Source organism: Capricornis sumatraensis, chromosome 1, assembly GCF_032405125.1.
Source record: "Capricornis sumatraensis isolate serow.1 chromosome 1, serow.2, whole genome shotgun sequence".
Classification (NCBI taxonomy): domain Eukaryota; kingdom Metazoa; phylum Chordata; class Mammalia; order Artiodactyla; family Bovidae; genus Capricornis; species Capricornis sumatraensis.
The window spans coordinates 172447154-172462253 of NC_091069.1; the positions used below are offsets into that span (position 1 = coordinate 172447154).

General features: G+C 40.0%; 1 protein-coding gene across 1 annotated transcript in view; it reads right to left on the minus strand.

The window, feature by feature from the left end:
- POLQ (DNA polymerase theta) overlaps nucleotides 1-5567 on the minus strand; it is a 108642-nt gene extending 103075 nt beyond the window's left edge. Inside the window, exons 1-3 of the mRNA XM_068977320.1 lie at nucleotides 5387-5567; nucleotides 4739-4918; nucleotides 965-1095 (exon numbers count right to left, since the gene is read on the minus strand). Of these exons, the coding sequence (XP_068833421.1) occupies nucleotides 965-1095; nucleotides 4739-4918; nucleotides 5387-5567 (492 nt within the window). The remainder of the gene's footprint in view (nucleotides 1-964; nucleotides 1096-4738; nucleotides 4919-5386) is intronic.
- Between the last annotated feature and the right edge of the window lie 9533 nt (nucleotides 5568-15100).

Below are 15100 nucleotides of genomic sequence, written 5' to 3' on the forward strand. Positions count from 1 at the left end.
TTTAGATTAACTTTTAACTAACATACCTTCTCAATAAAAAGGATCCTTACATCATTTTCCTACTTTGGTCTAAGTTGAAAAGATGTTACCATGTAGAACCAGCTTTGTTGGCTATTTGGTCTCTGAAATAACGTTAAAAAAATTCACAGAACCATTGAATTTTAGAGCTATTCATTCAATAAAATGTTTCTGAGTATTTATTGAATTAACCCATAGTTTCATTTTACCAATGAAAAATTCAATCCAGCAGATTACGTGTCTGGCCTGAAGACATAGTTAATGGCAAAACTGGGAGTAGAACTCGGATTTTTTGGATTACCAGTACAATAATCTTCCCATTCCAAAAGGCAGAAATAAGAATAAATTTTATTCTCTTTAATGAAGTACTATACTTGTAAAAATGCCTTAAAGACCACGTATCACACAAATGTATAATGCTACTATTCACTTTTGCAGAACAGCGGAACAGAACACACAACTGGAGCTGTACATAAGCATCAATGGATCTTGTTCTTCATCCTCTTATGTTCCCAAATGTCCCCTCAATTAGGATGGGATAAGCTTCCTCAAACATACTTCCTTTCCATGCTTCAGCTTAGTCCTACTATTCACTTAAGATGTTGATTCTTAATCTGCACATTTATATACTAATTAAAGCACTCTATTTTTTAAGGAATATTTTAAGTTTTTATATAATTTTCACCAATTACTCTTGATTTAACTATCCTTTCTCTTTTATGCAGTAATTTTAAAGTTTCCTCTCATAAATGGTCAACTTTTAAAGCTACATTGGTGGTGTTTACTTGCTAAATCATGTACCACTCTCTTGTAATCCCATGGATTGAGATGTAATGAAAGATTTTTATTTTCCAATTACTTTTATAATTCTATTTCAAATGAGTAAAGCCAAAGCTGCCAATAATAGGCCTTTCACAATTTCAAACTTCGTAAAAAAAAAAATTACCTGGAGATAGTATTTCTTCTCTTTAGCCACAGAAACAAAGGGCAAAATAAAAAGAGCTTTCTTCCGCATTTCCAAAACCCGCTTCAAAATAAGTAGCTCAGCAACGAGAGTCTTCCCAGCACTTGTAGGAGCTAAAAGATGTTATTCCACAAGATCATCACAAAAATAAGTAAAAATTGATACAGTGCAGTAATAAATGCTTTAAATCATATCTAGTGACTAAAGAGCCCAAGGCTAACTGGACAACATAAACTATCATTAGGGCTTCCCTGGCGGCTCAGTGGTAAAGGACCCCCCTGCCAAGGCAGGAGATGTGGGTTTGATCCCTGGGTTGGGAAGATTCCCTGGAGGGAACAGCAACCCACTCCAGTATTTTACCTGGGAAATCCCATGGAGAGAGGAGACTGGAGGACTAGTCCATAGGGTCGCAAGAGCAGAACACAACTTTAGTGACTAAACCGCCACCACCTATCAGTTGAAACCTTTCAGTTCAGTTCAGTCGCTCAGTCCTGTCCGACTCTTTGCGACCCCATGAATCGCAGCACACCAGGCCTCCCTGTCTATCACCAACTCCCGGAGTTCACTCAAACTCACGTCCATCAAGTCAGTGATGCCATCCAGCCATCTCATCCTCTGTCATCCCCTTCTCCTCCTGCCCCCAACCCCTCCCAGCATCAGAGTCTTTTCCAATGAGTCAACTCTTTGCATGAGGTGGACAAAGTACTGGAATTTCAGCTTTAGCATCAGTCCTTCCAATGAACACCCAGGACTGATCTCCTTTAGAATGGACTGGTTGGATCTCCTTGCATAACCCTGAAATGCCCAACTTTAAACCAGCTTTCTAAACACTCTCCCAATGAAAAACAGAGACAAAGAAATCTTTATATCAGCAATAAATGATGAATATTACTGAGTACCTAGCTTACACCTAAAGATCCTTTCCTTTAAGTACCAAATAGTTAAAAGCCCTACTATGAGGAAATAAACAGCTTAAATACATTGTGATAGAAGCTATGATAGACGCTGAAGGGGAAAAGCTATAAGGATTTATGTAAAGGAAACAGAATTTCAAAGGAGCAAAAAGGGAAAAAGAAAAGAATCCCAAGCAGAAAAAACAGCATGTGTAAAGGTCTACAGGAAAGCCCAGTATATTCAGAAGATGGTAACTGAATGTCTGAAACAAAAAGTACAAGTAGGTAGGTAGGTTTAGTCAGTCAGTTGTGTCTGACTCTTGCGACCCCATGGACTGTAGCCCTGCCAGGCCCCTCTGTCCATGGGATTTCCCAGGCAAGAACACTGGAGTAGGTTGCCACAAGTAGGGGAGTAAAAGAGACATGAAAGTGCCACAAGAAAAAAAGTTTTATAATCCTACCACATAAGAAATTTACCCTGAAAGCAATGGAGAGTGATTAGTGAGTTAGGTGAACGTGAAAAGGAGTGAGAAATTCATAACTGTACTTTACAGAGTTTGGCTGCAGAAGCAAAGTAAGGGCAGAAAGAAAAGATTCAGTTCAGTTTAGTTCAGTCACTCAGTCATGTCCGACTCTTTGCAACCCCGTGAATCGCAGCATGCCAGGCCTCCCGGTCCATCACCAACTCCCAGAGTTCACTCAAACTCTCGTCCATCAGTCGGGGATGCCATCCAGCCATCTCATCCTCGGATGTCCCCTTCTCCTCCTGCCCCCAATCCCACCCAGCATCAGAGTCTTTTCCAATGAGTCAACTCTTCGCATGAGGTGGCCAAAGTACTGGAGTTTCAGCTTTAGCATCAGTCCTTCCAATAAACACCCAGGATTGATCTCCCTTAGGATGGACTGGTTGGATCTCCTTGCAGTCCAAGGGACTCTCAAGAGTCTTCTCCAACACCACAGTTCAAAAGCATCAATTCTTCGGCGCTCAGCTTTCTTCACAGTCCAACTCTCATATCCATACATGACCACTGGAAAAACCATAGCCTTGACTAGATGGACCTTTGTTGGCAAAGTAATGTCTCTGCTTTTCAATATACTATCTAGGTTGGTCATAACTTTTCTTCCAAGGAGTAAGCGTCTTTTAATTTCATAGCTGCAATCACCATCTGCAATGATTTTGGAGCCCCCAAAAATAAAGTCTGACACTGTTTCGGCTGTTTCCCCATCTATTTCCCATGAAGTGATGGGAACAGATGCCATGTTCTTAGTTTTCTGAATGTTGCGCTTTAAGCCAACATTGTGTTCACTCTCCTCTTTCACTTTCATCAAGAGGCTTTTGAGTTCCTCTTCACTTTCTGCCATAAGGGTGGTGTCATCTGCATATCTGAGGTTATTGATATTTCTCCCGGCAATCTTGATTCCAGCTTGTGCTTCTTCCAGTCCAGCGTTTCTCATCATGTACTCTGCATAGAAGTTAAATAAGCAGGGTGACAATATACAGCCTTGACGTATTCCTTTTCCTATTTGGAACCAGTCTGTTCTTCCATGTCCAGTTCTAACTGTTGCTTCCTGACCTGCATAGAGGTTTCTCAAGAGGCAGGTCAGGTGGTCTGGTATTCCCATCTCTTTCAGAATTTTCCACAGTTTATTGTAATCCACACAGTCAAAGGCTTTGGCATAGTCAATAGAGTAGAAACAGATGTTTTTCTGGAACTCTCTTGCTTTTTCAATGAATCAGCTTATGTTGGCAATTTGATCTCTCGTTCCTCTGCCTTTTCTAAAACCAGCTTGAACATCTAGTTACAAAGCTACTGCATAATCTAGAAGATGATAGTAATGCACCCAAGAACAAAGAGTACTGGTCAGAATCAAGATATCTGAGGTAACAGACACTGGACCCGGTGATAAATTTATGTGAGTTGGTGACCAGAGTTATGAATGACACCCAAGTATTTAAGCAATTGAAATTGTCAGGGCATTCTACAACTACCACTAACTGCCACTAGCAGTTAGTAAGAGTGTTTCCTATATGCCAAAAACTTTTCTATGCCCACAAGCAGGCACTCATGCTTTCTGTGTGCACTGTCACTCCCTCTCTTTCTCCTCCTCTCTCTCAAGTAATCTGCAAGGTTACACAGCCAGTAAACAGCCTGAACTTGTATCTTGTTGTTAGGTCACCGAGTCATATCACACTCTTCAGGACCTTATGAACTGCAACACACCAGGCTTCCCTGTCCTTCACTATCTCCTGGAGTTTATTCAAACTCATGATATCCATTGAGAAATAGACAGAAAATCTCCTAGCTATTTTTGGCAGCCATAATGAAAAATCTGGGTAACTCACAACTTCAGAGAAAACTGACCTTACCAAGTGATTAGATTCTAAAGTCAGTATTCTAAAGACAGATGGTTAAAAGTTTTATAAGTCAAAATTACTCTTGAAAGCCCATATAACCTTTCATAAAGTATTACATAAGGTTTTATGTATATACTCCTGTATGAGCAGGTCAACTTATAAACAGGTATGTATTATAAAATGTTCACACACTGAAAGGCAACTGAGATCAACTGTTGGAAGAACACATTTACATCTCATACTGCATGCTCACACTGGGATGAATGTTTGTTGAGAGGAAAGGCAAGCAGATAACTCTCTTTAAACTGCAGGGGTTTTGCCTTTCCCCACCCCACCATATAATGGGATTTTCATAACTTAGGTATGCATATGATGAATCTCTGCTTTTCATATATTTTAAGACTTTCTCTAGTTATACATTTCATCTGCCTTACCTCAATAGAGCATTCTCTACATTCATAATGTCTTAAAAATGGTACAGAAATTAATTTGCACAAATTTGAATACCTGAATAAACTAAATTCTTTCCTTCCAGGACTTGTCCAAGCAAAAGGCACTCTGCCTGCCACTCAAACATTTTTTTAACACCAAAACTGTGATATTTCTCCAGAACCGCTGTAGGAAGTCCCCAATTTGCCAACAGCAGCTTGTCTATTTGATCATCAGGAAACGTCTGCTTGCATTCCCCTTTTGGGGAAAAAAAAATAAACAAAAAAGAAAAAAAGGAAGGAAGTAGTTAGTTTTAACGTAAGACTTCAGTAATTAGCCTTCTACTGAGTTTTGGATTCCTACGTGTTATATATAACCTGCCATAAAACACATCCAATTTAAGTATCTGTAAGGAGTACTGGCACTATTAGGCGTGAATCCCTTACAGGTGATGAGATTTGGCCAACTAGTAAGTTGTTTCCGTAAACAAATGTCGAAAGAATAAAAACCCAGAAACCACTTGAAGACTAATACCAGGAGGTCTCTGAACACGGACTGAAAGCTCTTCCTTGTCAACAGAAAGTGACATGCCGCTCAGGGCTGGAGTCACAAACTGAGAAAGGGAGTAGGAGCCGAGCGGGTCCTGTAAACGAGCGAGCTCCGCGCCGAAAGGACACCTCGCGACTAGCAGCCCGGCTGAGCTGGCCACGGAGTGCCTGGGAGTACCTGTAGCTCCGGCCGGCCGGCGCCCACGATCCTTCAAGCTGCGTCCCAGGCCCGGAGGTGGGCTCAGCACCGGCCCGGAAAGGAGCAAGGGGCTGTCACTGCCGTCAAAGCCGCTTCCCGAAGACGAGTCTAAGCCTGATGCTGAACGTCGCTGTTTCCCACTCCAGCGCGTTATATTCATCGCGAAACCTTCTCCGCCATTCAGGGAAACGCAGAGTCCCAGCGTCCTCCCACTCGGAAAAAACTGACCCTGGCGACGAGTGCGGCCGCCATCTTCCCGCCACGGTTTTAAAACGCAGGCCTCCCAGCCCGCCCCGGGACCATAGAGTTCCCAGTGGCGAGAGTAACCCGAGGACCATAAACTCTTGGGGAAGGAGCGGCTCTCGCTAGGTTTAGACCTCCCGCGTCTCTATGGTTAGCGTAATAGAAACAGAGTTGGACCTAGATTAAACGGGGAAAAAACAGGCTCAGTATAATCTCCAACTATAATCATACTGGCTTAAAATTTTTACTTTTCTTTTTGTCCATTTCTAGTTTAAATAGCAAGGTTATACTAACTTCGTAAAATGAACTGCCCATAATAGGTAGATTAGAGACGTAGTTCTATATAACATATTGGTATTTTTAAAATAATTATTATAAGTTGTATGTGCGAAGAGCTGACTCATTGGAAAACACTCTGATGCAGGATGAGATGATTAGATGGCATCATCGACTAATTTGAGCAAACTCCAGGGGATAGCGAAGGACAGGGAAGCCTGGCATGCTGTAGTTCATGGGGTGGCAAGAAGTGGGACACGACTTGGCCACTGAACAACAATATGTGCAAAATATTATACCAGTAAAATTTAGGATTTAGAATGGAGTGCAATTTACTCTCTCCTGGTGTATGATTGTAGGGCAGAGGCTATTTCTGTACACAATTTCTACTTTAGTCATTGTACACTGTAAGGAATATGTGATGGCGAGTACGGTACTGCCACCGATAGACTTCTTAGATAGCAGAACGCTGCATGGAAGGGGCTCTGGATGTTCCAGAGTGATCATTCGGAACCAAGAGCTTATTGATGGATCTATGCTTTACCTTTTGGCAAAGTAGAATCAAGCGAGCTCTGGACTTAAGCTGATACCTGCTATTCACCTAATTGCACAATCCGTTTCACCAAGCAAATCTAGTAAGGGAAAGCCTACCCTGAAGAGTCGGTGGTTTCCTATAGCTCTAAAAATCTCAAAAGGACCAGTCAAACAACAGCAAAGCCTCTAATGTAAGCCTGGGAAATAGAATGAGTTCTATGAAACCTATCTTGTTAAAAAAAAAATTTTTGGACAATATTCCAAAATTCCACACGATGGAGTCATTACTCCATGAAGGAAACATTTTTCTAAGTTATTTTTTATGCTTTCATTCATTTACTCAACTAATTATTGAGCATCTACTATTGAGTCTACTGTGCTAGGCACTGATATACAGGGAAATGGCAAGAAATGGTTCCTGCTCTCAAAGAGAAAGAGACTAGAGACAAATATTAAACTAATTGAAAAATTAATTGACAATTTTAAATTGTACTAACACTCAGGACGGAGAAGGCAATGGCACCCACTCCATACTCTTGCCTGGAAAATCCTATGGACAGAGGAGCCTGGTAGGCTGCAGTCCATGGGGTCGCTGGGAGTCGGATAGGACTGAGTGACTGCACTTTCACTTTTCACTTTCATGCATTAGAGAAGGAAATGGCAACCCACTCCAGTGCTCTTGCCTGGAGAATCCCAGGGACGGGGGAGCCTGCTGGGCTGCCGTGTATGGGGTCACAGAGTCAGACATGACTGAGGTGACTTAGCAGCAGCAATGCTCAGGAGGAAATAAAGAGTACTATTAAATAAAAGAGATCCTAATTTAGATGTTAAATCTGCTGCCAAAGATTGAAGGTGGGAGGAGAAGGGGACAACAGAGGATGAGATGGTTGGATGGCACCACCGACTGGATGGACATGAGTTTGAATAAGCTCCAGGAGTTGGTGATGGACAGGGAAGCCTGGCGTGCTGCAGTCCATGGGGTCACAAAGAGTCAGACACGACTGAGTGACCGAACTGAATTTAGATGTAGTCATGGAAGATCTTTCTGAGATGCAGTGTAGTTAGGGGTCCAGAGTATAACTCTGAAGACAGTCAGTCTGTGTTTGAAGACTTAGTAGCTGTGTAATCCTTGCTTAACTCCTTGAGCTTCATTTTCCTCATCTATATGATGAAGAAGGGGTTTCCCTGGTGGCTCAGAAGGTAAAGCATCTGCCCGCAATGTGGGAGACCCAGGTTTGATCCCTGGGTTGGGAAGATCCCCTGGAGAAGGGAATGGCAACCCATTCCAGTACTCTTGCTTGGAAAATCCCATGGATAGAGTCGGACACGACTGAGAGACTTCTTTCTTCACTTTCTTTCTTTATGATGGATATAATAAAAATAACAACTATTAATATTTGGTTATTATGAACACTAAGTTAGTAGGTGTAAAGTGCTTAGAACAGTCCTCACCACATACAAGTACTGTTCAGAGAAAATGCTATATAAATGTTCTAATATTGCTCCCAATATAAAACCAGCACTTTGACATAAAAAGAATAAACAAAAGAAATCTGTCACAAAGTTATTCTATTCTTATTAGGTGAACTATGATCAACTGAGAAAAATAACTTAGAAGAAATTGAAAGGCATGATTTGTGTCATCTTTCTGAAAAGCCTAGAGAATATTTTTTAATTTACAGTTTATTTCAAACATTCAACATAAATTTCTAATTTAAAAAACTCTTAGAAAATTCAAGACAGAGGGGACATATGTACACCTATGGTTAATTCATGTTGTATAACAGAAATCAAACCAATATTGTAAAGCAATCATCAATCAATTACAAATAAATATTTTTAAAGCTCTTAGAAAATAGAAAAGAGAAGTTTACTTCTCAAAAATGTTAAATATTTTGTGTGCTGTTACCATAATTATTAATGCAGTTTAGTACACCTGAAGTATTCCCCCCTGTCTTTTAACTGTGTCTGAGCTTGGATTCCTTGAATTTTATTTGTGGTAAATCTTCAAGGTCTGCATTAAAGCACTTGAAAAGATTTTTGCATGTATTTCTGCCAGATACCTAGGAGACATATCAATTACAGCCCATTTTAAATATAGAGAAGGACACTGCAGCCCATATCAAGAAGGAGTTTGACAAGAAGTACAACCCCAGCTGGCACTATATAGTGGAAGTCATGTGACACATGAAATCAAACACTTCATCTACTTCTACCTGAGCCAAGTGGCCATTCTCCTGTTCAAATCTGGTTTAAAAATTGGACTGTGTCACACATCCAATGATCCATCCAAAAACAAGAACTGCGGCCTAAATTCCAAATACCAGAGAGGAAAGTCTTCAGCCTTGCCTAAGGGAAGACCTTAATCTTTGAACCTCTATTATGTTTTGTACAGGGCAGGAGATGCTGGTTTAATCCCCTTGAAGATTCCATGGACAGAGGAGCCTGGTGGGCTACAGTCCAAAAGTTCACAAAGAGTAGGACATAAGTGATCAATTAAGCACTAGAACTAGCATAATGTTTGACATCCAGAGCCAAATTTGCACAGCTTCCACACGCACCATCTCAGTCTTCAGGATAGATATTTCTCAGCTCTCCTTTCTAAGGAGGCTGTCCTTTTTGGGGTTTGGCTCTACATGGGGGATTTTAGATCTTAACCCAGGACCTGCTAGGAACCCCAGATTCCTATCCCCCAGAACACATAATCTATTGAAATCTGTGCTCCAGACTACCAGAGATCAGCAAACATCACTATGGAAAGTTTTGATGCTAATGTTTCACTTACGTCTCTACTCAGTTCTATGATTATTTGACATTTCTGTCTGATAAGGAATTCTCCAATCTTACCAGTTTAGTCTCAAATTGTAAAAGATGTTTTTTATATTTTATAAAAATATCCAGAATTTTAAGGAAACTGTGCTGTTCTACAGTGGTTTGGACTGATACTGCTAAACACAGACATAAGGGAAACTCGATAACAATTGGAATATTTTTAAAGATGTCATCTGATTATTTTAATAAGTTTGTACAAATAATGAAGAGTGATTTATCTATGGAAATTGCTGAGGTTATATGAAAAATAATGAAATTTACACAAACTAAATTGGTGAATTAACTAAAACAGAATCTTCCAGACTGAATAAATTCTGTGCTTCTCAGGGATGTAGCATATAGTGTAATAAATCTAATGAATATTGCTGTATATTATATCTAAAAGCTGTTAAATGAGTAAATCCTAAGAGTTCTCATTACAAGAAAATAAAACTTTTTCTATTTAAGTTTGCATTTACATGAGATGATGGATGTTTACCCAACTTATTATGATAATCTTTTCATGGTGGTGTTGTTCAGTCACTAAGTCATGTCTGATTCTTTGTGACCTCTTAGACTGTAGCATACCAGGCTTCCCTGTCTTTCACTGTCTCCCAGAGGAGTTTGTTCAAACTCAAGTTCATTGAGTTGGTGATGCTATCCAACTATCTTATCCTCTGTCACCCCCTTCTCCTCCTGTCCTCAATCTTTCCCAGTATCAGGATCTTTTCCAGTGAATTGGCTTTTCTCATCAGGTGACCAAGGTATTGGAACTTATGCTGTTGCTGCTGCTAAGTCGCTTCAGTCATGTCTGACTCTGTGCGAACCCGTAGACGGCAGCCCACCAGGCTCTGCCGTCCCTGGGATTCTCCAGGCAAGAACACTGGAGTGGGACTTATGACTTAATTCCCTGCTTTCCATCTTACCCTTCCATTTCTCTAAATTTGTTTCTTAATGTCAAAGAAAAGGGAGCTAGTCTCAACTCACTTCAGTTCTCTGAGATTCAATGATATAATCAGCAAAGTGGGGGTAATCTCACGTATTAGTGGAGGGGTTCCATAAAAATACGCACTTATACACACTGGCACAGGGTTTAAAACCTAATGAGAAGCAATCAATGGGAGCAAGCTTTTTTTTTTATCTATAATTCAGTTGTCCCAGGATCTTGTGTGTTACCTGTCCTCCACCTCTATTTTATATTTCAGGTTTTAAAAATTATAAGTTACTTTCTCTGTCCAAATACTATTCTTAGCACAGCCAAGAATTGCCAACCCTCCATTGGTCCCTCAAGCCCCTTCATCTTGTCTCACTCCTCTTTTCTTGGTCTGTCTCAGTTCAGAGCACATCTCACTACTTTCTACTACCATCTTAGTGTCTCTCCCTCACTTTCTCGGCCACCTTTCTTGTGGTTCCTTTTGCATCAGTGTCTCTGCCCCTGTCCTGGTCTCCTATAGAAAAATGCTCAGATCTTCTTAGGCAAGAACATACTCTCAGACCAGGTGTGAATTAGAAATTGGAGAGAGGACTGAGCAGCACACGCAGTGAAATAATGAAAGTCTCTCTTGTGGAATATCTTGACACATTGGCAGCCTGGGAGAGAGAGAGGGAGGCTGAGAGCTATTTTTATAAATTTCTAGAAAAGGATAAGCTTTAAACAAAGACTCAAAATATATAAAACAAAAATAGGATTAAAAGGAGAAAGAAAAACATCTACCAACATAATAGAGTTTAATACAACCAAGAAACTGATAGAGCAAGCAGGTAAAATAATTATGATATAAAATTTTGAGTAATACAGTGAGTGAATAAGCTGTATGTATGTAGCTTTTATATGTAATTCTGTACCCAAATAACAAAACACTCTTCATTTCAAACATGCATGTAACAATGTAATATTTATAAAAATTAACTATAAATTAAGCCAAAGAGGAAGGTCAACAAATACCAAAGTATACTTCTCTCATTCTCTGGGTGCAATGCAAGAAAGGTAGAAATTTTTTAAAAAAATTCCCCTTCCAAAACATTCATATATTTTCATTTTTCTTTAATTCAAAGAAATAAAAAGTTTAAAGGGGGATTCCCTGGTGGTCCAGTGGTTAGGACTCAGTGTTTCCACTGCAGGAGTCAGGGGTTCATTCCCTGGTCAGGGAACTAAGATCCCACAAGCCACTCAGCTGTGAAACACACACACATATACAATTGAAGAACTAGGACAAAACATGCATCAATTTATTGGATCATAGAAAAAGCAAGAGTATTCCAAAAAAGCATCTACTTCTGCTTCACTGAATATGCTAAAGCCTTTGATTGTGTAGATCACGACAAACTGGAAAATTCTTCAAGAGTTGGGAATACCAGACCACCTTCCCTGACTCCTGAGAAACCTATATGCAGGTCAAGAAGCAACAGTTAGAACCAGACATGGAACAATGACTGGTTCAAAATTGAGAAAGGAGTACGTCAGGGCTGTATATTGTCACCCTGCTTATTTAACTTACATGCAGAATACATCCTGTAAAATGCCAGGCAGGATGAGGCCGAGCTGGAATCAAGATTGTTGGGAGAAATGTAAATAACCTCAGATATGCAGATGACACCACCATTATGGCAGAAAGCAAAGAGGAACTAAAGAGTCTTTTGATGAGTGTGAAAGAGGAGAGTGAAAAAGCTGGCTTAAAATTCATCATTCAGAAAACTAAAATCATGGCAGGCAGTCCCATCACTTCATGGCAAATAGATGGAGAGAAATTGGAAACAGTGACAGACTTTATTTGGGGGGGCTCAAAAGTCACTCTGGATGGTGGCTGCAGCCATGAAATTAAAAGACACTTGCTCCTTGAAAGAAAAGCTATGACAAACCTAGACAGCATATTAAAAAGCAGAGACATCACTTGGCTGATAAAGGTCTGTATAGTCAAAACTATGATTTCTCCAGTAATCATGTATGTGAGAACTGAACCACAAAGAAGGCTAAGTGCTAAAGAATTGCTACTTTCAAATTGTGGTGGTGAAGAAGAGAGAATCCCCTGGACTGCAAGGATATCAAACCAGTTAATCCTAAAGGAAATCAACCCTTAATATTCATTGGAAGGATTGATGCTGAAGCTGAAGCTCCAATACTTTGGCCACCTAATGCAAAGAGCAGACTCACTGGAAAAGACCTTGATGCTGGGAAAGATTGAAGCCAAAAAGGAGAAGCGGGCAGCAGAGAATGAGATGGTTAGATGGCATCACCAACTCAATAGGCCTGAATGTGAGCAAACTCTGGGAGATTGTGGAGGACAAGGGAGCCTGGTGTAGTACAGTCAGTGGAGTTTGCACAGTCAGACAGGACTTAAAGATTGAACAACAACAATTTATGTTAAAAGATGACATGCGTCTTACATGAAAAAGATAAAAAGAGAAAAGAAAAATGTACAGAGCAAAAGCAGAATGAACGAAATGAATTATAAGACTTGTGCTTCTCCATTAAATAAATATTGGTGCCTTTTTAGTAACAGTGGAAATGGTGAAAATTATCAGATTGTACATTTATACTGAAAGTAGATTGTTTATGGAGCCAATGTAGGGTGTAAAGGAAAGAGATCAGGGACTACCAAAAAAAGCCCCTTTGGCATAATTCAGCTGACCATAGCATTTCAATCTTACCATGTCTCCATAGCTGTTAACATTTTACATTAATTTCTTTACATTTAAACATTTCCATGCCCACAAAGGCCAAAAAAAGTAACATAAATGAGTAAAGTGAAATAAATGGGGACTGTGAAAAACTCGTTTTCTTCCTTGGACATAGTATGGTGGCAAAACCCGCCAATAGTTGACCCCTAGTAGCAGTTGTTCCGGAGGAGGCCATGGCACCCGACTCCACCCGACTCCAGTACTCTTGCCTGGAAAATCCCGTGAGCGGAGCAGCCTGGTAGGCTGCAGTCCATGGGATCGCGAAGAGTCTGACAGGAATGCGCAACTTCACTTTCACTTTTCACTTTCATGCATTAGAGAAGGAAATGGCAACCCACTCCAGTGTTCTTGCCTGGAGAATCCCAGGGATGGAGGAGCCTGGTGGGCTGCTGTCTATGGGGTTGCACAGAGTCAGACACGACTGAAGCGACTTAGCAGCAGCAGCAGCAGCAGCTGTTCACATCTTCTAGCATAATAAAAGAAAGCCGAAATTTTACCTGGGTAGATGATCATCCAAAACATGGAATATCAATGAGGGTTTGATCAGGAAGGCTTAATTGTATGAGTGATATAGAATAAGAGATTTATTGCAGAGATTAGACCTTGAAAAACTGAGATATGGTGAAAACTGCTCTACTTCTGCTTCTGGAGGCTGAGGTCAGCAGTCCCTACAAGTCAGCCGGGCCAGTGGTTGGGAAGAAAGCCTGGATGTGAAAAAGGGAAGCATCAGAACAAACTGGAACCTGCCAAGACAAATTGGGAGTCCATAACCACAAATGAGAAACTGCTCTCATCTCGTTGTGTCCTCCTCTCAATTGAAAAAGTAGCAAAAAAACCAAAAAAAAAAGCCATTTATAATCTACCATACAGTTTATATTTCTTTTCCTTCCTTGAATTCAAATAATGTGAGCATTTTAGTGTTCATGGTGTGTCTAGATGAGGAATTTTTATTAATCTTTTGAGATTTAACAGGCTCCTAGAATCTAAGTATTAGATTAATCCACTCTGGAAAATTCATATATATATTTAAAATACTGCTCAATCATTTTCTGTCTCTTTCTTCCAGATCTTTGGTTAGAAGTATGTTAGACTTTCCCATTCTATTATCCCTGTCTCTTAGTCCTTCCTTCCATCCCTCACTGGAAAAAGGTATGGCCAGCAGCTGAGATGGCACCAAAAGATTTTGAAATTTCCTCTTCCTGTAGACTAACTTGTTTCTTTTAAGACAGGTTTTCAGGGAACTGTTTGAACTTGGAATATTTTTTTGACTCATTCAGTTATGTAAGATCATCTTTAAACACTGATTTAGGGTTTTCCTAAAATATTTTGTCATCCCCAAAATTTGGTTGATGGAGGCCTACCCATCTCTTTCATTAAAGGAGAGGGAATAAAAAGATTGTATCAATCCATGCAATTATTGAACAAATCTGCTTTAACAGTGACCTTCTCGGAGAAACTTTTCTTTCTGAACATCATCTGCCAGCTCAGCACTGTCTTTTCCCTTCCTTGGCTCTATTTCCTTCACAATACCTATAACTCTCTGAAATGTATTATTTGTTCATATGTTTATAGACTGACTTCCTCATCAGAATGTAAATCCATGAGGGCAGGAATATTTTCTTGTTTTATCTTCAGAATTTAGTACAATGTGTGACACATAGCAGACACTCAAATATTTGTGAGATGGGTGAAATAACTATGCATCAAGCATTTTGTTGGGGCCTGGAACACAATGATGAAGGAAAGAAACACCTATCCTCTCCTGTGTATCTGAATTTCAACCCAATCGTCCTCCTTTTCTGAAATTTTTCAGTTTTGCTCTTTGATCTGGAAACTAGTCTAAGGAAGTCTTTACTGAGTGTACTATGTTCTCTGAGATGCAAATATTAACTCCTTACACCAGGGACATCAACTGTGAGCATTTGAGAAGGGTTCCTGAACTTTAAATCTCCTAGAGTTTCATTTTTGGGCCCTGATCTCCTCAGACTGATTTGTCCTTTTTCTTTCTCCTGGGATGAGAGCCGTAATAGCAATAAAAACTTTAAAGATAAAGAGGATTTCATTCATCAAGGGAGAATGCAGCAATAAATAAACAATAAAAACAATCATTTAGTTGTTTGAGTGATATGAATTGCTTCAACATCCTAACCA